This window comes from Helicoverpa armigera, chromosome 22 (genome assembly GCF_030705265.1).
Source record: "Helicoverpa armigera isolate CAAS_96S chromosome 22, ASM3070526v1, whole genome shotgun sequence".
Lineage (NCBI taxonomy): Eukaryota > Metazoa > Arthropoda > Insecta > Lepidoptera > Noctuidae > Helicoverpa > Helicoverpa armigera.
In genome coordinates, this window is record NC_087141.1 from 1,413,290 (window position 1) to 1,437,209 (window position 23,920).

Sequence of the window (23,920 nt, forward strand, 5' to 3'; positions counted from 1 at the left end):
ATCTGTAAAGCTCGTATCAAACCATCTGAATGAACTTGCGATTTTGAAATCCTTACACTGTCGATAAAGACATGATAGTCGCTTTAAAATATGACGTACCCATATCGACTGGAATAAAACTTCCGGAGCTGAATGGATCCTGCGACTCGCTGAATCATAATGTCTGTCTATTCCCGAAACTGACACTTGAATGAAAATACATATTTATTCTGGTCTTGCAACTACAGCTTCGATAGGCGTCAGACGGTATATTGCAGTGTTGCTCCAACTTGATGCTTTGTAAATAAATAAAGCAAGGTTGATGATGGTATATGTGTATCCTACGAAAATAGTTAAGTTTCTGTGTGGTATCTGGTTCATAGTAACAGATTCTATCATCAATCGATTAAGTATAAAAGAAGACTTCATTGGCTGCCATTACACCATTTGTATAGGTATGCCAACTGACTGGCCAATGATGTCAGTGGCGGTTAATTTATTTGCCTCCAAATAAAAACTAGGCTACATTGTGGTTTATTCGCTAAACAAGAATCTACGTCGTGAAATCGGTTTTATAAGCGAGTTTTCAAAAAATATTTTTGATAACACTCATCCACTCAATATAAAGTCCTCTCGAATCCATATTCGCAGTCTAAAATCTTAAGTACAAGTACATAACGTTGTCTGTAACGTATAGACACTTTAGTATCGAGAGCCCGCCATTGTTTAACGAGGTCGATATCGTTAACAGGAGAAATATTTACACAAACGCTTTAGTATCTACTGTGAGATATTTGAGTTGTGTGGCCTGTGGGTCTTTGTGTAGATTTCTATGCCTCTAACCTAACACACATGAGAATTTTCGTTGATACACTATTTTAGAATGAGAGTTTTTTTTCGTGAGTTTGGACAATGGGTTACGTAATTGTGTGATCCAAAAATACACAAACACAATAGATACAAATAAACTATAAGTGGTTTTTTTTTCTACGTGGGCGGAGTATATTTCGCACGTGTTCTAAAGCAGATTAATTTGACAAAGCCATGAATTTGCATGAACAAGCTTATGATGATAGACTTAAAACATTCACAATCGATATTGAAATCCTAAATCAACCGAATTATCCCAAAACTCTACTAATAGAAGATTCCACAAGGATTGGTCTTTGAATAATTTAGGAGGCAATTCTCGGAAGGTTCGGAAACATACCTACTGTATTATGTACACTCAGTAATTATGCTCATTAATCTTAGAAGCAGGAACCTAAATGGATTGAAAAGGGATACAAAATTTTAGGTAAGTAAGTACAGAAGCTATCAAAATTAAACTTCTTAGAAAATTAAAATCTGGGAATGTGTGAGGAAAAATGCGATACATCTTCATAAAGGTTAAAATATGTCTGTAATGTCTAGAGGTAAAGTTATTACCTTCATCAAACAAGGTTATCCTTCCACAAACTAAAACAAATAGCGACCGTGCTGCATACATAATGTTTTATAACAAACATGTCTAATTATATCCATACATAATCAAATGAAACTACAAATATTAAACATCTCTACTAGAATATTTCAAGGTATAAGCATTAAAGGAATATATTGAGGACATTTTAACTAAATATACACATATTTGAGTAGACGGGCCGTGTCCTTCAATAAGAATTTTCCACCCTAATTCCCACGTGAGTGATATAAAAAGCTGACATGATAAATATGAAATGGGAAATATGTAGCGGCTCACATATTTTTGGGCAAGGGTTGCTTAGAAATATAAGTATTTTCGAAACTATTCAGGTTACTTAACAACATGTAGATATAACGTAACACCGAAAACGTTAAATCCATGGCAAGGTTAGGTTAAAGATCCAACTATATGGAGAAATAGATATGTAATTAAAATTGAAATGAAATTAAAATAAAGCAAACATGCCATAAACATTTTACCTAAACAGAGCACACTTCTAATTGACAAAGAGTCTAGACGACGGAATGGAGCGTCTTCGCACGGTCTTCAGAATCTAGGTCACATGTCTTGAAAACGAGTCGGCTACTGCAAAACACATCGGAAGGAACGGGTGGAGACGCCCACTCCTCGAAAACCTTCCACCAGGCAGTTGGTGTACAGAAGTTAAAGCCTATAAAAATGAAGTAATTTGCTCTCTAGGTCTTCCTGATAGTCATACAGGCACTGCAAGATTTTGCCTTCTTTAATTGCCATGATAACACACTCCCGAAATACAGTAATTGCATGAAACGTGCGCTTAGATTTTATGTTATTTATTGTCTGCCGTTATAAGTGCTGGGCCTTCTGTGATTCTTTTTTGTGGAATCTCTTGAATAGGAATTTACATATCTTGTGTGCCATGACATGGAGTACACCTATGTCTTATTTGCGACAAAGTCTGACACGAAACTTAAAAGAATTTCAGTTTTTATCTCTTCCTACGGATTGAGTAGATCTTGAATTGTATTTTGATTTGCGCAGTAGTAAACATCTATGAATGATGTAAGATCCATTTCAATGCAGACGTAAATATGGCATTATTTTGACTGCAAATAAAACGAGAAGACAGCGTCGTTGCAAAATGTTGAGTAGACAATAGAAAAACTTTTGAAACACCTGTGTAGCAAGTGCTCGCGAGAATTTCTAAGATTCTGCATAAAACAAAAGTAAAAGTTCTTGCCAAAGACATTGCACTGTTTTGTAAGTAGTTTGCATGCCGTTTTACTAAATGAACACAAAAACAACGATCCCAAAGCTTAACTTTTTACATTACTCTCACAAAAACTAATAAAAATGAAAAAGCTAGCAAAGGACTCCAGAATGTAATAAATGCTTATGAAAAAGAAATGCCTTTTTTGTCCTTAAAGTCTTTACAAAAACCTAATATTAAAGAAAGCAGGTAATCAATTATGAGAAAGCTCTTTAGAGCTGTGTCCCTGAAACGGTGACGCAAAAGGATGTTTTCTTAAGCCACCACAGCTATTTTTACTTGCCACACTAATTTAGCCAAGAGTAGTTCGTTAAATATGACAGCCAAGCTTCTACTATTTCGCTAATTATTTTTATATGCCAGATCTTGACATCATTTCTTCTTAGTAATATTATTTACCCACTTGGGTTTTCCTCATCTGTGATGTATGGAATTATATCAAGGTCCAAAGATAATAGAAATGTTTTATGCTGTAATTAAATTCTCCCGAAATTAGGTCTGAGAGCGGCAATAATGTCTTCTATAATAAAACTATTTTTACCTCTCATAATAAAGACGCATCAGCAAAGGGCAAAGTAAATGGTTTGTAACATCTCTTTCTATTCATTCGGTGCTATCTTCAAACCCACGCACGTTTGCCCAGACGAATCAATATCAAAGCAGACATTTTGAACTTTAAGATTTTTCAGTCAAAGGTAAACTTTCTTTGAATTGGAATTTAATGAAATACTAGCAAAACTAATATTGTCTTCTTCATCAAAGGCCTTTTTGAGTTTGATCGAGAATGTCATTGATTTTTTTAAAGTTTACTTAGGGCTGTTTGTTTCTAAATTAGTTACTAGCTGTTCCACGAGGCTTCACCCGCGTCCCGGGAAAATTTCTTCCCGTACCCTGATAAAACATAGCCCACGTTCAGCGCAGATAATGTAGCTTCCCAACAGTGAAAGAGTTATTCAAATCGGTTCAGTAGTTCCGAAGTCTATTCGATTAAAACAATCAGATCTTCTCTATATAATAATATAGTTTCACCGGTGCACATCGTGCTCCCATATCTAATGAAGGTTTTGTTCTGCAATGACCGCCTGACACTATAGTGAAGGAACAAACATTACTCATCTTTGTATATCTCTCGGTAAACATCCGAAGGAAATGGCTTTGCTCTTCGTTAATATAGAACTTGTATTATTGTGATAATTGCAGATATTGTTGTTGTTATAGTATCCACAGTTTCATTTCCTTCGCTGCTGATGTCATCTTAAGGATAAATAACTCGCTTATTTACTGATGGATCATGATTTGTTTACTATTCTCCTGTATCGAAATTCCAAGACAGATTTCATATTCTTCGAACTTTGATCAGGGGAGAGTAGATACAGCTAGTATTATAGACAGATTTAAAACTGTTTCATAGGTTGAATCTACTTTTAATTCCAGTTCCAAGTATGATAGATATCTTAAACTGTGGCCCAAAACCTAATTCTTTGATGATATTCATTCACTTTTCTGAGAAGCGTGCCGGTTTTTTATTTTTGATCTCACATCTCTATAAATCCTTTCGAAGTATTACACAAGATTTCAAAGCAGACCATGCACGTGCGAACTTCTTATAACCAAATGACTCAGCTCCCGAACCATAAATCATACAACTTTAGGGCTGCTTTTAAATTTTCCACAAAACAATAACAGCTGAGCTAGAAATAGCTTCTACGTAGATTTTATATGAGTTTGATCGACCATTTGTCAGGTATCAATCACCACATCTGCTTGGAATCCTGACGTTGATATCTTGTAAACCAATGGGGAGACGATACATGTTAATCACGGAACTGTTTTCTGTAATGAGTTGTAAACAGCTGAAGAGGGATATCTTGCAGTCTTTATATAGGCAACGTCTAAAGCTCTTGAAATTTCACTACTACTTAGGCCCACAAAGTCAAATAGCTTTACCCAAACGCACAGTAGCAAATATCACATTATTTTATATTTTCTCAACACCTACAACCAAAAACATGTCTGAAGGTTACTCAATCATACCTTTAAACGCTCAGTTATCTTGTTTCTTTGTTATAGAATTCTTTAGTTCGTTAACCTTGAAATTAGTGTTTTGGCATGCTCTACATAATTTGTATTGTTAGCGCTACGTAAGCCTTGTTCTTCACTAAACAAATGTGTGTTTTGTAGAAAGGTCGCCCTCGTTGACTGCTATTCACTGAGCAATTAATAACAACGAATCAGAAGCTATTTGGTTCACGGTAATAATTGAAGAGTATTTGGAAATCAATCAACTGTAAACCTTAATCGTCAATATAACTAAATTACCTTCTGAGGAGTTGAATCGAAATTGCTGATGTAACTTTTGGGCTTCATTGTCAAGTTATGCCCTCTTGAGTACCGCCTCAGTGCGTAAATCAGTTTTATTGTCCATAAAATGTTGGCACGGATTCCTATTTTCTTCCTTTAGAAGCATTGGGCACTTAGCACTATTTATCTGAATTGATGTTACCTAGACGTTTAGCAAGCAATTTAACTTCGTCTACTAGTTCGTTACTTAACATCTAGACTTCACAAAGTTTTACTAATATTTCATTTCCAATCAAACTTCTTTCATAAAGCATTTCTAATAAACGACTTAGTCAAACAAATCAAAATTAAGTCCAAGAAGTCCTTGAACTCATAATACCCTGTATTTGAATTCTGAAATTTTCAATGCTGGGACGGATTTCGCAGGGCTTAAATGTTTACCAAGTGATTACTTAGTGATTGGCAATTCATCAAATTCTCTTTGATTTTGAGCTGCTGTTTGTAAGTTTATGCCTGTAGTGGAAATTGTTTTAAATATTCTGTCATTTGTGCTGTTGCCAACTGAACTTCTACGCGTGTAGATATGTTGACTTGTCACCCTGTGTTCATAATTTCCTTACCCCTTCCTGCAGGGGTCGCCGGGTAAACATCCATTTCCTGCGGTTTAGTGTCATGTTGTATGAATGTCAGGGGCGGTAGGCTTCTCTGGCCTTGGACTACATTCGATTTGTGGTTTTATTACTCGTACGTCCAGAAAGTTCCATCGACTTTGGTCACTTTTTGTGGATACGTCGCAATGCAGGGTGAGTTACTGTGTTGTTGACTTTTTTATTTCCCATTGAGATTCGGACTTCTCGGTATGATATATTGCTTGTATGCTGCCCAAATCGTAACTCTGAAATTTTGATTCTATACTTCTTTCTATGTAGTAGTAAAACCTTTGTGTTTCTGTAGGATGCAAATAAATCTGTAGCTTTTCTTTAGTTGGGCTTTCAATTTCTGGTTCCTCGTGTCACAAAGCCAATGTAAAAGGAATGTAACATAAAATTAGGCATATCAGCTGAGACAATATTGTATCTCCAAAGAGCTCGTCTCTCACATTCGCACACATAACACGATAAAATAATAATAACAAAAAATATTGAACATTGTTATCAAACAAAACACGGTCGCGACATGACAACAGCGCCTATCTCTCGAGTGTCATTTTTCAAAGTGCCGGTGAGGGGGCGGTGCCGCTCCATGTGCCATGGAGTCCCACTTCCTCCCCATACCAGTACACGGGTACTGAGCCGGAAATATACTGTAGATTTTAGATGTGAAAGTAGTTTTGGGACGGTGGCTAACAAATTGAAAGAAAATAATGACAAATCATCCAAGAAGATTTTTACCCCTTGAATACTGAAAGAATTTAAAACGTAATTTGCACGGGATGACAAATCCAGTTTTTCTTTTCAGTTTTCAGGGAATTCCCATGTAAAAAAGTCAATAGTAATTCAGAGACTCCCCTTATTCTGCGGAGTAAAATGTTTTACATTCGCATCTGCCACATAGATTTTCTACTACAGCATACATAAAAGAGTTGTGCCAAACAATATGAACAAACTTGTATCGCCGACCGTACTCGTTGAATTACGTCATACGCCAGAGCGTGTATCGTAAATTGATTGATTGCCAATGATCTGAGGCACTGTGGGACAATGTACCATCGTACATTATACGTATTCCATGCTACGAGACGAACTCAGATTTTGCGAATAATTGACAAGTTGATTTTTGGAAAAAAAGTCTCAAGAATCTCGAGTTCCCGTTTGGTAGGATATTTATGTACTCACAAAATGCCGTTCTACACGCTATAACTTAGTAAAGTTCTATCTATGCTAATCTGTTTTCCCGGAGGGAACTCCCGTACGTCTGCCCAAAATCAACGTTATTTTAGTGTATCCCTACATAATACTGTAGAGTAAGTAGTTCATGATGGTAGGCATATCGTGAAACACTCACGTCACGAGATTGCGCAGTTCTGCTACTGTAATTGACTGACAGCCAATGTTCAGAATTATGCTCTGCAGTTCATCGACTCGACGCACAAATAGAACGTCGAGGTCCAAATACAAAGCTTCATTTTCAAGATCGAAAACGACAGATTTGGCCAGAATCGATTCAAGGATATCGATATCCGACATTGCGAAATGATGGGTTCTTATCATGTTTCAATATCTTCTGCTACAATCTTACGTTTATTTTCTGTGGAAAATATTCAGGCGTATTTAATATTCCATGAGGAGAATTGTATTCAGAAGGAAAACAGTGGACCGTTAAATAAATAAACTCGTCTCAGCATGACGTATGTCTCCCGTTTGAAGTTCAGAACCCATTCCGCTAAAGCACTTTCCTTTATATGAAGTTTAACGTTATTGTTACTACAGATGAAGGATTTATGAAGCTGGCTTGCTTGCTTTAGTTATGTACTTCAATGTAGATCTCTGAAAATTATTTTTTGGGAGGATTTCTTGCACTATCATGTTTAGGAGTTATAACACAGTTAAAAGTCAGCTCGATCAAGAGTAGAGTCGGAAGTATTTTCAAAGCACACTCCAGAAATTTAAATAAATTATTTACCACGAAGATTATGTCTAAATTTTCGGAAAACCTCAAAGAATCTAAATTAGTCACAAAATTAAACTTAATTAGTAACTAAGACCCTTAACAGTCCCAGAATACAGAAATAGTAACAGCTTACCTTTACTGTACCACTGTGGCTTATTTCCACCTAACAGCCTTATGAATATGTGAACGTAGACCCCAAATGTGTTTGTGGCTTCATCCGTTTTGTTTCTCACTACGTCAAGGGAGCTTGTTTGAAATGTGTGCCTAAAATAACCTATCTGCCTTCATTTATGCACATGTCCTGTGAATTGAGGACAGGTGGAAACTTAATTAATTTGGCTATAGACTAAAGTTTTAAAGCCAGATGTCTCGTTTCTTACAACTGCTGTTTTGATGTCTGGTTTGCTTTGAGTTTTTACTACAGATAGATAGGTATATTTAATGTTAATCTGGCAGTCATGATTAAGTCACTACACCACACCCACTCATAGTCATCAAAAACGCAAGACAGTATCGTTTTGTTTATTGCAAGTTTATAAAACAAAACAACAAATATCAATCAAGAATCACCAAACACGGATTCTAACAAATTCATTCAAAACAAATAAAAAAGATAACCCAATGATACAGTGACGTATCGTAAAACTACGATAGATGCGCGCACGCGGATCGATTGTAGTTCGCGTGCTCCGACACGTGGTCGGCGCCTACGCATTACCATACAATATACACTCCCTGATCAATTGAAGCGCATCTCACATTCAATAGATGTTGACAAAGGGACGAATTCCTCCGCTTTGAAGGATTGTTAAGGCAATTTGATGAGTAAGAAATAGTTGGGAGTATTTTTGTTTTTATTTCAAAATCTTCCAATCTGACATCATCGTATTAAAAGAACTGGGGCTCCTTAAATAACCTTGTCCTTGCTAATTGTTGCGGCTATTAATAAGTGTAGCTCAGTTTAAAAAATGATTCATTTCAGTTGCGCTAAGTAAATATAGCAATTATTTGCGACTAGACATCGTTGTTCACGTGTTGTTTTTACCCACGACGGAACGGAGCAGGTATATGCGTTTAGGGTGAGAGATGTGCGTTTGTGTGTGCGTTTGTGCAAAGTAATGTTCCCACATATCTTCTAAACTAATGATCTGATTTTGATGCGGTTTTCAATAAAGGGTTTGTGTTTGATCAGTTCATGTTCTTAGACAGGTGTCATGGCTGTAACTCACTAGGGGGCGCCACAATATTAGTCCAAACAGCAAAGTAATGTTCCCACGTACCTTCTAAACTAATGATCCGATTTTGATGCGGTTTTCAATAACGTTTTTTACATGTGAGAAGTCAGTTTATGACATAATATAGAGGTCACGCCTGACGCCTCTTTAGCTCCTCAAACGGTCACTTAAGTTAAAGTAACTGTACTTTAATGGGATACTTAAGTGGTATCAAATGTGCTAGAGCCCTCGGGCGCGTAGGTTGAACAACATGTGAGAACTTTAATAAGTACTGAAACGTTTTAGCCTGCTAAAAGCCACTCTGTAATGCGATACATTTTAATGCGAAATATGGAATATTACAGTTCATAAATATGCTAAAATTAAAATGACATGGGTATAAATGAGTCCATTTAAACAAGTAAAAATGCCATTAATTCATCTTGTCTTCAATTAATTTTCTTGACAGTAATATGGTAAAATTAATTCACAACTCAAGTAACAATTAATGCGACTCCAAACTTTTCCAGAACTGTCCAACAGTAATTTGACAGCCAGGACATTGACTCTGTTACTTCGAGACCCATTAATTAACTAGCAAGGAACTAAACCGTACTAACGTTACAGTAATCCGTTATTTACGAGACGAGAACTTCTGACACACGTAAACACGTTTTTATCAAATTCATTTCGCGTGAGCCGCGATGGAAGAGATTTGGCACGTAGCCAGAAAACTGCGATAGCGTAATCGTATTTAAAAGTTGTTGAAGCAGTTTTTTCTTCGTTACTAACAGATACACCAAATCCTAATAAAGACTGATAGAAGACATGCTCTCTTTTAGGAGTTCAAAGCTTCTACACGTGATCATAAAATCTTCTAACATCATCAAACAATGTTTTCTTAAAAAACAAACAGATCTTGCTACCCCTCTTTTCTTAACTTGCCCCATATTACTGTCTTATACGTACATTTACGGTAGAATTTAAGCCGAAATCTGCGTCGAATATCACGCAATTTTCGGGCTCACTATTGATCTTCTGTGTGTAGGTGTGAAACGTGCACGCTCGTACGTGAATCTGCGATAATTACCTTGAACCACTACATCATTCGTTTAGCGTCTGTCGTGTTGTTACTGAATACATAACTTTGTTCCCTTGCCATTGCGTAACGTCATTGACAATGTTGATGCCTTTGATTACGCCTCCAAAAATTCTTCCGTCCCTTTTCACTTTTAATAATCTTATCGCGTTGAGCCCACCCGGAATTTTAAGTGTCTTCAAATCCTTTCAAGACGAGGCCATCAATTTTGTTCACAAAATTATAAATATCATATCCTTATAAACTTCTGAAATGCAATAAACTAAACGCTTTATATCTTATGCAACAAAATTCTCCTACATGTATAGTTTAGCATTCCCTAAAGTGTTATTGTCTACACCCATACAGCTTATATACAAGACCGGCTTCCATCTTCCCACCGTTATATCGTTCCTAATTTATTTAAACTACGCCCTCACTCTAGCAAAATGGATTCTATATTTAGAGCAAACTTTGTATAACAACTCCCAGGTTACATCTTAATGAATTTAGCACTTCTAGGGAGATACACCTAAGTCCTTGGTAATTTTCATGAGTTACACAACATGTTTAAGCTGTGCAGAATCTGAGCAAGTTACCTTTTCCCGTCTAGTTTGAAACTCTACCTACGCTATAAATTGTGCACTGAGTCCTAAAACTTGCAGCAAAATATAACCGAACTTTTCAATAAATCTGTCTTCAGTAGTATGCTTTTCAAACATATGATTCTCATTGCCAATTTTTTATGTAACTTGCAAGTATTAGCCGGTGATTCATGTGTACATTATGCTTTAAAAGCCGTGGCATTGAGGCGGGGGAGGTGATAAATGGCTTACGGTACGTTTTCATGTAGTCTTCCGTCTTCCCCCTATGGTATTAACGTTGCAAGTTGTATGTTACTCGCTACACTTCATACGGCTCAGCCAAATGTCTGAACACAACCTTGTTACGTAACTTCTAGTTACTTTAACTAGGAGCACATTTGAAGGTTAGCAGGGTTTTTGCTGAATCCAGTGTTTATTTAGGCTCGCGAAGCACCCAATCAAGACTCATCCGCTCCAATTTCCCGAAGAGCCTCCCAGCTCCTACGTTATTGCGTACAAAACAATTCGCAGAGCAAACGATCACAAATTGTACATTGATTTTCAATTCTGTACCCAAATTGCAAACTTATTTCCATTTATTACATGTAATGAAATGCTAAGTCTGGGCACGAAACAATTTTTCGTTCCGAATTCAATTTTGTCTCTTCTTTATAATATTTTTCGTATTACGACCTAGTCTTTGTAAATTTCAGCGATTTATTAAGGCCTTTTGTCCAAACATGAAGGTCTGAAAAGGTATTCACCAGCTATTTATTCAAGTGAAAACCATCCCTTATAATCAAAAAGGGCATTTCAAGCAAAACGCTGTTTTCTACAACTAATTGGGTGTCTCTTATTAGGTAAGGTTAATTATCAAGGTGACCTGGGACTGTATTGAATTTTCAACGTCCTTCACTCCGTCTCGGCTTTAAACGAGCAGATAGTCTCGACGTTATAAAAACACTTGAAACTGTTACAAAATTAGAATCAAATAACTCTTTCACCTGGTCAATGTCACAAGTAAAAAAGAAATTTATAAAAAGGTAGACTGGTAGAGAATGTCTTCCTTATTTAAATAAGTAGATGTTAAAATATCCAGATATCGGGCGACCACTTTAATGGCTTCGAGAAATTGCAAAGCACTAGCTAGACAATAGAATTTTTCCAGAAGCTCAGTTGCATAATAAATTAATTAAACATGTATGCATTGTCGTGTGGATGTTTGGCGCCGTCTCGCCAGTCGATACCGATAACCCTTAATTACATACATTATGTTATGTGTATTATTTCTCGATAACTCCTTACTATCGAAATTGTCTAAAGAAACAAATGAATGACGTCAAAATATTGTATCACAGACTGCTTTATCAGCAAAGGTCATGATTTTCGCGAGTCTCAAGAAAATACCGATTTGATGAAAAGGTTAGAATAGATGATTATATAAGGAGAACCTTTAAGAAACTCTGTCCCTTAACAATAGTTTTAACAACGTTCTAAAGTGAACTTTTGCCAAACTGATCCATATTTACGTCAGTACCTCCCAATACGGCAACGGTATCTCCAGAGATGTTATTTATTGAAGAACTTACTTTCAAACTCCGGTGTCGACGCCCTCTCTCCGTCTTCTCATGAATCATAATATTCGCATAATCGATCTTCACGAGCTTCGCGTACAAAGCTTGCAAATATAATATTTGTGTGTTCTTTTTAATAAAAAGTTTTATCTCGCGACTGGTATTTATTGTAAGGTTAAAATGAGAGTTCAGCATAGCACTTTGTATTTTTCAAACTTGCATTTTACTCGTATTTTATGCTAGAAACAAATGTTCTATACTCGGCTACAGATCTTGCTCTGAACAGTGACTTGGATACTCTTTTCCCAACGTATTAGAATTGGCTTCCACTCCAATATGTAGTTTATATGTGGCGCCTGGCCTATCTGACCTCCAGAACCCAGATACGGGGTGACACGATACCCCCTAGCAAGAGTTGTTAGTCTTTCGGATTCGACCTTCATCTATCGACCCGTGCCGCTGTTACCAAGCGACCATCTACATATATCATGTCTCTTGCTTTTAACGTGATTCACCTGCATTCTTCATAACTATTTAACAACATATTTATCTAATGATATTATAGACTAATGATGGAATTTCGGCATTAGCCCATTATACACAAGTACCTTTTGTCAAATGTCTATCTTCAGTAGGAAAATCAACAGATAATACGTTATTGAAATCCGCCGTAATCGTTATGTACTTTTTGTGGAGAAAATGCAAATGACTAAACTTCCTTTATCCGTTGTTCCAGTTGACGAGAAGATATTCTGCTGCCATGGCGGTCTCTCCCCCGACCTGCAGGCGATGGAACAGATCCGGCGGATCATGAGGCCCACTGACGTGCCCGACCAGGGCTTGCTCTGTGACCTGCTGTGGTCAGACCCTGACAAGGACACTGCCGGCTGGGGCGAGAACGATCGTGGTGTCAGCTTTACATTCGGAACTGAGGTGAGAGAAGAATTTGATTTTTGAGCTATAATTACAGAAAGCGTAAGAAACGATGTCATGTTCGTGTAGGAGGGTAGGGTTCCTTGTGTATTCGTTGCTACTAAATGTTATGTGATGTAGCTACACTTATAGCTATATTCTTCTTAGAAAAATGTACATAAGTTTTCCAAAAAGCTCCTTGACCCAGGACAAAGAGAAGCGTCTAAATAACTTCAATATTCAAAATGCTAGTGGTACAGTACGACAGACGAATATTGCAGCGTAGTAACTATTGAAGCTACACGTGCCAAGTAAAATCTTGCTCCGTATTTCGCCCGAGATGGAGTAAACGCTTTGCCAAATTGAGGTAAGCTTAACGTGAGTCACGTCCACGTTTGGCAAGGGAAATGAGTTTTAGTTAATTGCTGAGACTTTAAAAGGTAATGCTCAAAGAGTTGATACGGTTCGGTAGTGCAGTTTTTTGGATACATGTTGCAAAAACATGGACGAATGGATGAGATTTCAATTCTGCTTTTGACGTGACAACGTCTTATAAATCGATGGAGCCGGCTGCACGCACGAAAAAACATGACTCATGCGGCGTTACCTCGCTCTGAGGCGTTCCGTTTAAGGCTTGAAGTGCACGCGAGAGCACGCAGCGAGCGACAAAGAGGCACAATCGGCAGCTACTCACGTTGTCACGTTCAGCTATCGTCAGTAAAACGACTTTACAGACAATGGTTTTTCAAATGTTGGAGACTCGCTGTATGCAAAATAACGCACCAAAAACATTCTAGGGCTTTCGAAGACAAATAAACAAAGTCTTAGCTCCAAAAGTCCTTGTTTTTCTCTCCCACTAATTACTCAGCATTTAAAAGAACAAATAAACAGCTCCATATCTTATTCACACACGAACGAAACAAACAAGCTCAAAAGGTTGATCTCGTGGTACGTTCAGAGCTGACTACTGTTATCATCGTATGCGCTTCGGAACAAACTCGTCCGCGTGGCTGACCTCTGAGCAGTTATCGCGTCTGGCTGATTATAATGTTTGTGCTAGATATGGTAGGAGGCTGGTGTAGCACGTGCTGATACCTGAGATAGGGGATTGTGACGGGTAATATGAAGCTGGGCTTGAAATAAAACTCAACACTTCTTTGGGTGATCAGCAGTAGAATAGGCTAGTCGCTTTTAAACAAAGAATGTGCAGACTTGTTCTATGTTGGATGGTCCGATTATTCTTAATCAAAAATAGGTAAATGTGCATGCTGTGGTCTTCCATAAGTAAAGGAGCACTCAAAAGAGGACCCTGTCATTAATTTGTGAACTGCCTGTGTATTCTTTGTAGGAAGTCCTAAATAAAATCGTAAATACTGGGATATAACATTTCTTAATTTTAAATATTTAAGATACTGATAGAGAGAGGTTTACCATGCAATTATCAAGACCTCTAGAAAAGTAACGTATTCAACATTACCCAGCACCTCACTAGAATTATTCAGGGAGATATTTCCTTTCCTAGGTCTTAATGCCCCCTTTAACATGTTAATAGTATCCCAAAACATATATTAAAGTCTCCTTGTATCTCATCCGCAGGTGGTAGGCAAGTTCCTGTCGAAGCACGAGTTCGACCTGATCTGCCGCGCGCACCAGGTCGTGGAAGACGGCTACGAGTTCTTCGCCAAGAGGCAGCTCGTCACGCTGTTCTCGGCGCCTAACTACTGCGGCGAGTTTGATAACGCAGGTACGTTGGAACTCTTTAATTTACAGAATTAGAAAGTGTGTGGTAGTGTGAAACTTGATGGTGGAAAAGAAGTCAAAATAGGCTGGTTAAGTAAAAGATAGCTGGAAATTTGATAACAGGTTTGTCTTAGCTGAGTTGCCAGTGGACAGTGGTTCGAAGATTTGATGATGTGAAGACCTGTTAATTTGACTAGTGCTGGCTTTCAGCCTTGATTGAATGAATGATTTTGAATTTAAAGAAGTACATGTGGCAAGAAAGTTCGGAGTACGAATGTGGTTTCAAGACAGAAATTATACAGATGTTATGAAAGGATAGCTAACTAGGAAAAGGTGTGATGATCCTAAATAGGGAAGGGATCATACAGGACATTGATGTTTGAGGAGGCCATTTTCACTGGTTTCATTTTTGACCAGTGATACAGGTCATTTCATTTCGTGTACTAAATTAACATTTCTCTTCTCAATTTCCAGGAGCCCTCATGTCAGTGGACGAGACGCTAATGTGCTCGTTCCAAATCCTAAAGCCGGCCGACAAACGCAAGTTGTACTCGGGCCTCAACATGGGCCGGCCCAACACGCCGCCCCGCGCCCAGCCCAAGAACAAAAAGAAGTGAGTCCACACACACACACTGAACTGTTGCACTAACATTGTACACGCACATAGTAGCAAGATCATCATCGTGATCTTTAACCAATCAGCGATCAGATTTATCACGCGACTCTTCTGGTCCTCCAACCAGTGTTCTCTTTTTGGTTCTTGAACACGATATTCTTACTGCTCTGTGTGAACGATGGAAATTATAGGGAATATGATGGGTGTGAGTTTGGTAATAGGGCATGGTAATGGATACGGTTGTTTCGTGAAAGCTCGTCATTGGCAAACGATGCTACGAGACTATGTATATCTATTATTTTCTTATTTCTTGGCTTTTTATGTTTCTTTCAATGGTTTTTGTTCGGTTTGCTAGCCTCTTGATACGTTATTCATAGTTATATCGGATCGTGATATCGATTCGTACGGTCGTCTGCCAACTAGGACAGCACCCTTTTTATCTTGAGGTGGTGAATCAATTTCTACTCGTCAAACATACAATAGTAATGAGTATTGCGTATTTAGAACTTTTTTAATTTAGCTATCCACGCAATGTGCAACTGGTATTGCCAAATTGACTGGTTCACGCTCAGTGTTGCCAGATTTCAAAAATAAAATAAATCTTTATCATTGCTATATTGCCAGACTATGCCAAATTTAGTAATATTGAGAATGAATTGAATTGGTTATAATAATGTGAAATTGTATGCGAATAATAGTTATTAAGTCATGTAATGCTAACAGTTGGGGCTTTAAAAATGTAAGTGTACTATTTAAGTGACATGTAAAAAATAAAGCATTCCCCATTTATTTCGGTAGTTTGAATTTTTTTAATAACCTTAGGAGATTACACAAACCTAGACACAGTATTTTGAATTAAATAGTAATTTAGCGGGACTTGTCATCTGGCAATACAGTCTCAGACACGCACACACAACACACACTTAGTAAATAAATGGAGCACAAATATAATGTAGCTTAAAACTGACAGAAGCTTATAGACTCTTCTACTTTAAATCTGTCTGGCAAAAGTTGCATGCTGGTTTACAATATTGGGGCTTTAAAGTCATTACAACGTACTTTTATTTCTCCACTGTAAACATCAGATATAGTTCAGCATTTACGGTGAAAGTAAAAACGATACAATTTTATTAAGACCGATGATATCAGAATATTACGGGCCCTTTTAAATTAGCAATTTTCTGAAGAGTTCTTACAACAAATACTCATTTTAAACTATGATTTCATGACTAAAACAATCTTGTTTTATAACTTCAGAGATATTATATGAAGCCGCCACACGCAAAGGTACCAAGCTTTTTGTGCCGTTTCCAACGCATTGAAAATACCATTTTTATTAACAACCACACTTTTTTAAGGTTGCCATATACACGACACTAATGTTCTTACAAAGTCGCCTAAATAGAGAAAATTACAGGATTTTGTAGTCCATCCGTTTTTTTTTATGAAATAAGTATTCTTTTGTGTGTTTGAAAATTTTATAGACAGTCTGATTTTTATTGTTTGTGGTGATGTCAAATTGTGATCGTCTTTTTTTTATTGTTTACGATATAATATCTGTGCATGGATTTTTTTTTATATGGCGGCGTGGGGCGTAGGGGTAAGGTATTTATAAAAATGAATAATTGAAAGGGATATGTATGTAGTAAGAAATACCTAGATTTTTTTACATTATATTTTGTCTAGATCTTCATAGATTTCTCGCGCCGCCATTGCTTCATATTTAATTGTATTGTCTGTCCTATGTCATTATCATTATTTTTACCAAGAACGTTGATACACCATTTACCATAGTTTTGTTTGTGTACCTCTATGTAAGATACTTTCATTATATTCAAATGAATTTGCGTTCAAAGTTGGTTTAAGTTACATTATAGAAATTCCAAGTATGAAAATTGTTTGTATGACGTCATCTCACATGTTATTTTGTGTTTGTTCCCGATCGCCAGTTAATCGCCCCTCCCCGCGCCCGCGACGCTCCGCCGCCGCCTCGCATGGACCCACCTACATAATGACTACCTACCGACACATTGCATATTACTTAGACAGCGATAAGGGACTTTGTATACCTGTGTGCTAGTCGATGTTTCCATTGCGCGTTTGAAACCCCCTCTCAGAATCAATACTATCCTAAGCCATCCTCATAGTGTTCTATTGTGAATGATCCCTTTAAAGTTACAAGTCTTCTTTCACTATGAGAACTCACAACTTTGGATCTATGATTGGTTGAGCTAACAGATTTCAAGTATTCGGTGAAGACCTAATATCTATACATATAATAAATCTGTAATGTTAATTAACGCGCAATGGAAAAGTATCAAGATATGTATTCCATACAGTGTACTTGATTTTGTAGTTGACTGACTTGATACTTTTACAGAAGAATTCTTTAAAGACAGTTGAAATTACCACTTTGCAATGCATTTAGAAAGTTTAATCTCCTTTGTTTTACTATCAACGAGAAGGTCAGTTGACTACAAAATTAAATAAATAGACCACTAGCACCATATATTTACAGTAATCGTTGTTTCAAAGAGTATGCGATAATCGTATATTTTTTCAAAAGTATGACACATTGTCTACTGAAAATAGTACTTGTACTGTTTGTATAAAAATAATAATTAATCTAATTCGTAAAGCTTATTGAATAAAGTCTTAAAAAGTAGTGTGAAGTGTCTAAGTGTGTAGTTCGTACAATTAATAGAAAAATTGTCCCTTTCGCTCGTCTAGATTAACTACATTTTGTACAATAGAAACCGGTTTCACTGCTTCCCGATAAAGTTTAATTATCAGATTAATTCATAATTGTAACTTTTGCGTTGTAATTTTCATGAAATTATCTGCCATGGTTAATCGTAACTTATCTAAGAGTAGTGAAACTGGCTAAAGTTAAATTGTATCATCATGAAAAGCTTTGAAACTCAACTAATGTAAAAATGTTTTAAAGAGAGCAAAGTGAGATTGCATTGAGTTTACTTTGTTAAAAAGTAAGATGATTTACTATAGTAAGTAACATCTGGTTTAAAATTAATTGACGGTATGGAAGTTATCTTCCTACTTTAAAAATGTCTTACATCTCTCTTTGTTTTCTATAATGTCAGTAATAAATAGTACTTATATAAGTCTAACGCTCTTTTGAAAAAACATGATTCGAGTGCGTTTTGAACTTTCCAACTTAGCCGTATCTTGTGATTAAAATGTCCTAAATATCAAATAAACTTTGCCTAACTTAAAACGTCACTTTTTTGCATACGGCAATACCAAACCAAGTTACGTATGACAGAATGTAGTGTTGCAAGTAAACACATTGTTATTTTTCTACCATCGCAATTAAATGAGTTTTCAGAAGAGTAGCGAAACTGCGAATGGCTTGTAATATGTTTTTTTATTCTAATATGGCGGTCTATTCGGCTCTGTGGCTCTCTGTGGGCGTTTTACTTGTGGACGGATGCTCCTGTATGCCGCGTAATTATAAATGTCTGTGCAAATGCGTGTACGTATGACTGGCTCCCAGTATGCTTGTGTCCTATTCAATATTCAATAATGTAAGGTTATGCTCGCGACTGCAACTTCGGCGACACACCTGCGACTTTTTTATCGCAAACCCCCATTTTTTTATTATTGAGATTATTTCATTGACCGCAGGACGCGTTTCTTATGTCGAAGTTGTAATCGCTTATGTCGCAGTAAATTCTATGATGACAGAATTCAATGATGGAAATATTGGAAGTAAAATAAGTAGTAAGCATCTAAGCATAAATATCGTAACGAAGCCGTAGTTTGTTGATAAATATAATGAACAAAATTGCGCCCACAGTATTCGAACCGATTTGGTTTAAAGTAACTAAGAATGTACTAACCATATACGTACATTCTCAGGACATAATTTTTACTATAAGGAATGTCCTAGATTTTAAATATAATTAAGTTTCATGTGACTTAAGTAAATAACACGTAGAAAATATTTTATCCCAGTATACGTGATACAACTAGCGTGCATTTACAATATTTTAATTAGCAAAACATTGCTTAATAATTAACACCTGATAATAATAGCGATTGGTAGTTTTCATATCGTCCTGTAGTAGGTTGGGGTTGCCTCAGTAAAAAAATCTGAGGAATTAGTAATTTAATGATTTTCACGTTAGTTTTGAATTAGCCAAGTGGTCAATACGTGGGCGTATTTAGAATTAATGGTAACACCGTCCCTTCAGGTCGGTCGATAGGACTTCGCGTAGCATTGCTTTGTCGCCTTACTTCTTATGCGATCGTAGTTCGCACTGCTTCGCAGAACTGGCGCTTACCTAATGTTAAGATGTCACCCGATGATTTTAACCGTTAATAGAACTTAAAATATTGTCAACTTTCATAATATCAGGATTTCAACTTGAATTGTACCTTGAGAAATCGATATTACGTTCTTACAGATATTCAAATATTAACGGTCAATTTTGTCAGTGTTGCCAATCTCCACCGATAGTTACCATTCGGAAGAAAATAAAGGTCGCATAAGAGTAACGGTTAGCGATAACTGAAGGTTTTCTTTTATTTAATTGCTATTGAATGTGTTAGACTGATACCCGCGGCTGACTGCCGATCAAATTGAATCATTGATCTATGTATGAAAAGAATTGTATATTAATTTCTTAAATAAAATACTTCTGAAAATTTTATGGTTTTTATTGTGCTCTTTACACCTTTCACTTTTTATTGTACTACAGATTTCACTACAGTGCATTAATGTACTGAAAAATATAGTAAGTATCTTCTATTGTTCATTGACGTTGACTAACAACGTGTAGTAAGAAAACGAAGTCTTGATAATCTGCAAAAAGCAATACAATAAAACAATTAAAATAAAATTCATAAGACACATTACATACATCATTATTTTTTTGGCAACTAAAACTGATGTTGCCATAATATAAAATAAACATACCACCACGAAAGTATGTAGATCCATTGGCAGAAAGCGTCCAGCCTTCACTATGACCGGTCGTCTGTTAGCCAGTAAAATGTTGAGCAAAACTCTTCGGGGCCTCACACCCATCGTTTGCCACATGCTTTGATACGCTGCAGTGGATACACGATCGGCCTGATTTAGAGCAAAATGTAGAATTAATAAGATAACTTATTTTACAAGCCCTGCTATTTATCAAGTTCTTACCTGTAAAATGATCTGATTGCCATAATAGCAGTAAACGAAAATATCCAAAGCTACTGCGGCTAAATACTCCACGGTTATCATGTCGAATTTCTGCAAAATAACAATTGTTAAAGAATTTTGCCAATGATTATAGCGGACTGTTCCACAATACCTATTGATTGAGAAAGCGATTGAGCGATTGAGCTCTTGAATATTGAACTAAATAAGGGCCTACTTGGGCTATCATTTTTATCCCTGTTTGTACTTAGTGATATTGATAACCTGCTGTGTACTTCTATGTATAAGTGAGTGTCACACATTCCAGCCCATTTTATCATATTTTTTGTAGATGGACCTAATACAAAGATAATACGAGGACCATTATTTCTTTCTGCAAAAAGGGGCCTCCCCTGTTATTAAAGTAATCGTTACCAAAGTGGCAGCATACAGTAGCGTGCATAAATACAGGGTGACTTGCACGACTCGTAGCGCCAGCAGAGGGGACACGAAGTTCTCAAACATCTCCTTGTATCTGTTGATGACTTGGCAGAGGGAGGCGCAGTCGCGGAGCGCGTTCACTGTTGCGTCGTCGAATTCTGAGCTGTATATGTCTGGAATAAAGGTGAGTTTTGAAGAAAGTATTTAAAAAAATATCCTACATATTATGGTCAATTTCAAAGAGCTTAGTCAGATCAGTATTGCTGATCTCCTTGTATGGTTTCCAAAATAGTGAGCTCTATTTGTTCTCCGCATAGGTAACATACATTCTTAATATTCTTAGAAATCTTCCTTCCTAACCGCTGATGGCTGAATGCTACCTACATGGGATGCCAATCCGACCTCCACAACTTTCTACAGGCCACTTAGATTGCCTTAAAAAATTTAGATAAATAAACCTACCGAACTGCGTCTTCACTTCTGCGTAAAGGTTGCTCTGAAACAGACATTTACACCGATAATATTCTGGATCTAACTACTTATGCATAACAAAAGCAGGTAACTCTTCTTCCATACCACTTTCTTATCATAATGATACACCGATTTCTTCATCTCTGACACATTATAGATGTAGTTATGTTTCTCATCGTCCTGTATCGTCGCGTGTGATACTCGCAACGCTGCATGTTTCACTCCATGTTGTAACAAAGCGGTGTAGCGAGCGTTTCGAAGGCTGCAACATAGTAGGTCCAACTGCCCGCAGATCAAGATTGAGTTTGATGCGAAGAATACTCCTGAGAGAAAACAAATAGATACATGTGTAGGTAATATTGGTAAAAATATTGTAGGGAGTAATGTAATAGTCTAACCAAGGGGTATTGGGTTGCCTAGGTAACTGGGTTGAGGAGGTCAGGCAGGGCAGTCGCTCCTTGTAAAGCACTGGTACTCAGCTACATCCGGTCAGACTGGAAGCCGACCCCAACATAGTTTGGGAAAAAGGCTCGGAGGATATATATAATGTAATAGTAATATGCAATTGTTCCGTTTGATTTTTCAAGGCAGAACCTGATTGCACCGAAGCGTGCTGTAAGAAAAGATTCTTGGTAAGGAAGTTGTGTAGAACCATAGGTATGAGTAATTGGATCTGTAAGGGAAGACTACATTGATCAGCCCGATGGCTCACAGGTACTGGTAATTGGATCAGATCGATGATTACAGGCAGGATTGAATCAGGAAATTCATCTAGATCCGGAAAAACTTGCCAGTCACGGTGCCATGGCTAAACCGAGTGGGTAAGGTCATAATTGTATTATTTACACGCTAATATTCATATGAGTACGATAAGTAGAACCAATTTTTCACATGATAATTTACGCCTCGCTGTTCACACAATACTTTGAGTAAATTATTATATAAATGGCTTACCAAACTGCCCCATGGCTAACCCAACAAACATCTGCGCTAAGCAGGACACTAAGAACACGAACTCGTAGAATGGAGATCTAGTTATGTCCATGTACATCCAACTCTGGATTGGTTCTTTGGTCCATACTGCAAAAAAATATGTTCTGAGAAAATAATAAAATAATGTAATAGGTTTAGTACAGAAAGTACACTTTTTTATGCTAATTATGGATCTCAACTCGACCTTCAAGAGTCGAAAACAACAAAGTAATAGACCTATATATACTAGATACTTCGAAAATTCCTTGTGTCACTTACAATGTATAATAACAGGCATCGTCGCATACATAGTGACACTAAACATTGTACAAGCCGTATAGATCCTCGCAAACCGTTGAGCTGTCTTACAACTCTCTTCCATAGTCATATTCGTTAATCCCCTCGCAGAATGATACTTAAAGTTCTTCTCCATAAACTCCATCAGGTCATATAAATCTTGCCGGTACATGGCATAGTAGGCAACTATAATTAGGGATACAAGAAGTGGCAGGGAGTCGGCAATAGTCCCCAAACTTGACATGATGTCCTGCCATTCTGTGTACAAATGGACAGTCAAACAAGTTGGTATATACGTCAGGACGAAGAGAACTATTCCTAAATATATGTCGTTGATGACAAGGAGCCGTTCGCTGGTAGAATTTGGGAAGAATTCCCAACAGGCTACTAGTTTTAGGGGTATTTCTATATAATGGATGTAACGGCCTGTCTTCTCCGAGTTAAGGGTCGAAGGTTTTGCTTTCGACATTTTAGCGGATTAACTGAATGCTATATGCCTCGGTGGTGGGCTGTAGATAAGTGATTGTTAATTTTCAATCGTTAATTATACATGTATGTGATTTAAAGTGGCATATACAACGGGTAATTATCGGATAGAAAATTTTCAAAGCTCCAAGTAGGTACCTACCTACGAGTGACTGCTCACCTCGATAAACTACACTTTCCTATGCCTTTACGGGGCTTCGAAGCGTATTTACAGAGTGTACATAGCCAAAACGCATCCATAGGAAACTGCTCGCTGATATTTTGTAATGCTGTTTTTTAATTTGTGATTTCAAAGTATACACGAATTTTGCGTACTGCTCGCGTATAATTCGTAGCTTAGACGTGCACATGCATCTTTCCAATTTATACACGGCCAAATTTAACTATACAAAATTAATATTAGGAAAAGCAATAAATAAAAATGGCTTTTGAATCTGAGTTTGTTTATTAAAAATGCTAATTAAACAGGCTTCTTTTTAATATCATTATTCGCCCCCAAAATTGTATGTTACTATCTTAGCCACTAGTTATCTTCTAAGTAAACCACTCTCAATACAACTCAGCATGATGGTTATTTTTTAGCATCTAAATTTGTAGCAGGCATTCTAACAGTAAACTTCTAAAATACTATTAAATGACGTCATAAAATATATTTAATTAGCTTCTTATTTTTTAACTCAGTACGTTTAAAATGTAAGCAAACAACATTCAGCAAGCATCGCTTCTGTCACGGCTCCGGTGCTGCGGGGCTTCGGGGGTTCCATGCGAGCTTATCGTCGCAGATGGTT

At 37.0% G+C, this 23,920-nt stretch overlaps 2 protein-coding genes across 3 annotated transcripts in view; one reads left to right on the plus strand and one right to left on the minus strand.

Moving 5' to 3' along the window:
• The window catches only part of LOC110371728 (serine/threonine-protein phosphatase alpha-2 isoform), a 54,193-nt gene extending 34,200 nt beyond the window's left edge, over positions 1-19,993 (plus strand). The window contains exons 5-9 of one of the 2 annotated variants that reach the window (XM_064040288.1): positions 12,791-12,987; positions 14,563-14,710; positions 15,181-15,319; positions 16,580-16,609; positions 17,272-19,993. In XM_064040288.1, the coding sequence (XP_063896358.1) occupies positions 12,791-12,987; positions 14,563-14,710; positions 15,181-15,319; positions 16,580-16,592 (497 nt within the window). In that variant the 3' untranslated portion in view covers positions 16,593-16,609; positions 17,272-19,993. The remainder of the gene's footprint in view (positions 1-12,790; positions 12,988-14,562; positions 14,711-15,180; positions 15,320-16,579; positions 16,610-17,271) is intronic. The other variant, XM_021328097.3, reaches the window with a different exon arrangement.
• Positions 19,994-20,090: 97 nt separating this feature from the next.
• LOC110371727 (putative odorant receptor 85e) lies at positions 20,091-23,161 on the minus strand. Its single transcript, XM_064040653.1, has 8 exons — positions 22,629-23,161; positions 22,332-22,457; positions 21,483-21,700; positions 21,369-21,402; positions 20,901-21,079; positions 20,490-20,579; positions 20,262-20,417; positions 20,091-20,147 (listed from the first exon to the last, which is right to left on the minus strand). The coding sequence occupies exons 1-8, from the start codon at positions 23,113-23,115 to the stop codon at positions 20,091-20,093; spliced, it is 1,347 nt and encodes a 448-aa protein (XP_063896723.1). The 5' UTR covers positions 23,116-23,161.
• Between the last annotated feature and the right edge of the window lie 759 nt (positions 23,162-23,920).

Coding starts and splice junctions, on each gene's coding strand:
- LOC110371727 (XM_064040653.1), bottom strand. CDS start 23,115: ATGTCGAAAGCAAAACCTTCGACCCTTAACTCGGAGAAGACAGGCCGT. Junction 21,403..21,482: donor ATCATTATGATAAGAAAGTG/GTATGGAAGAAG, acceptor TGTCTGTTTCAG/AGCAACCTTTACGCAGAAGT. Junction 21,080..21,368: donor AGAAGTGAAGACGCAGTTCG/GTAGGTTTATTT, acceptor CCTTTATTCCAG/ACATATACAGCTCAGAATTC.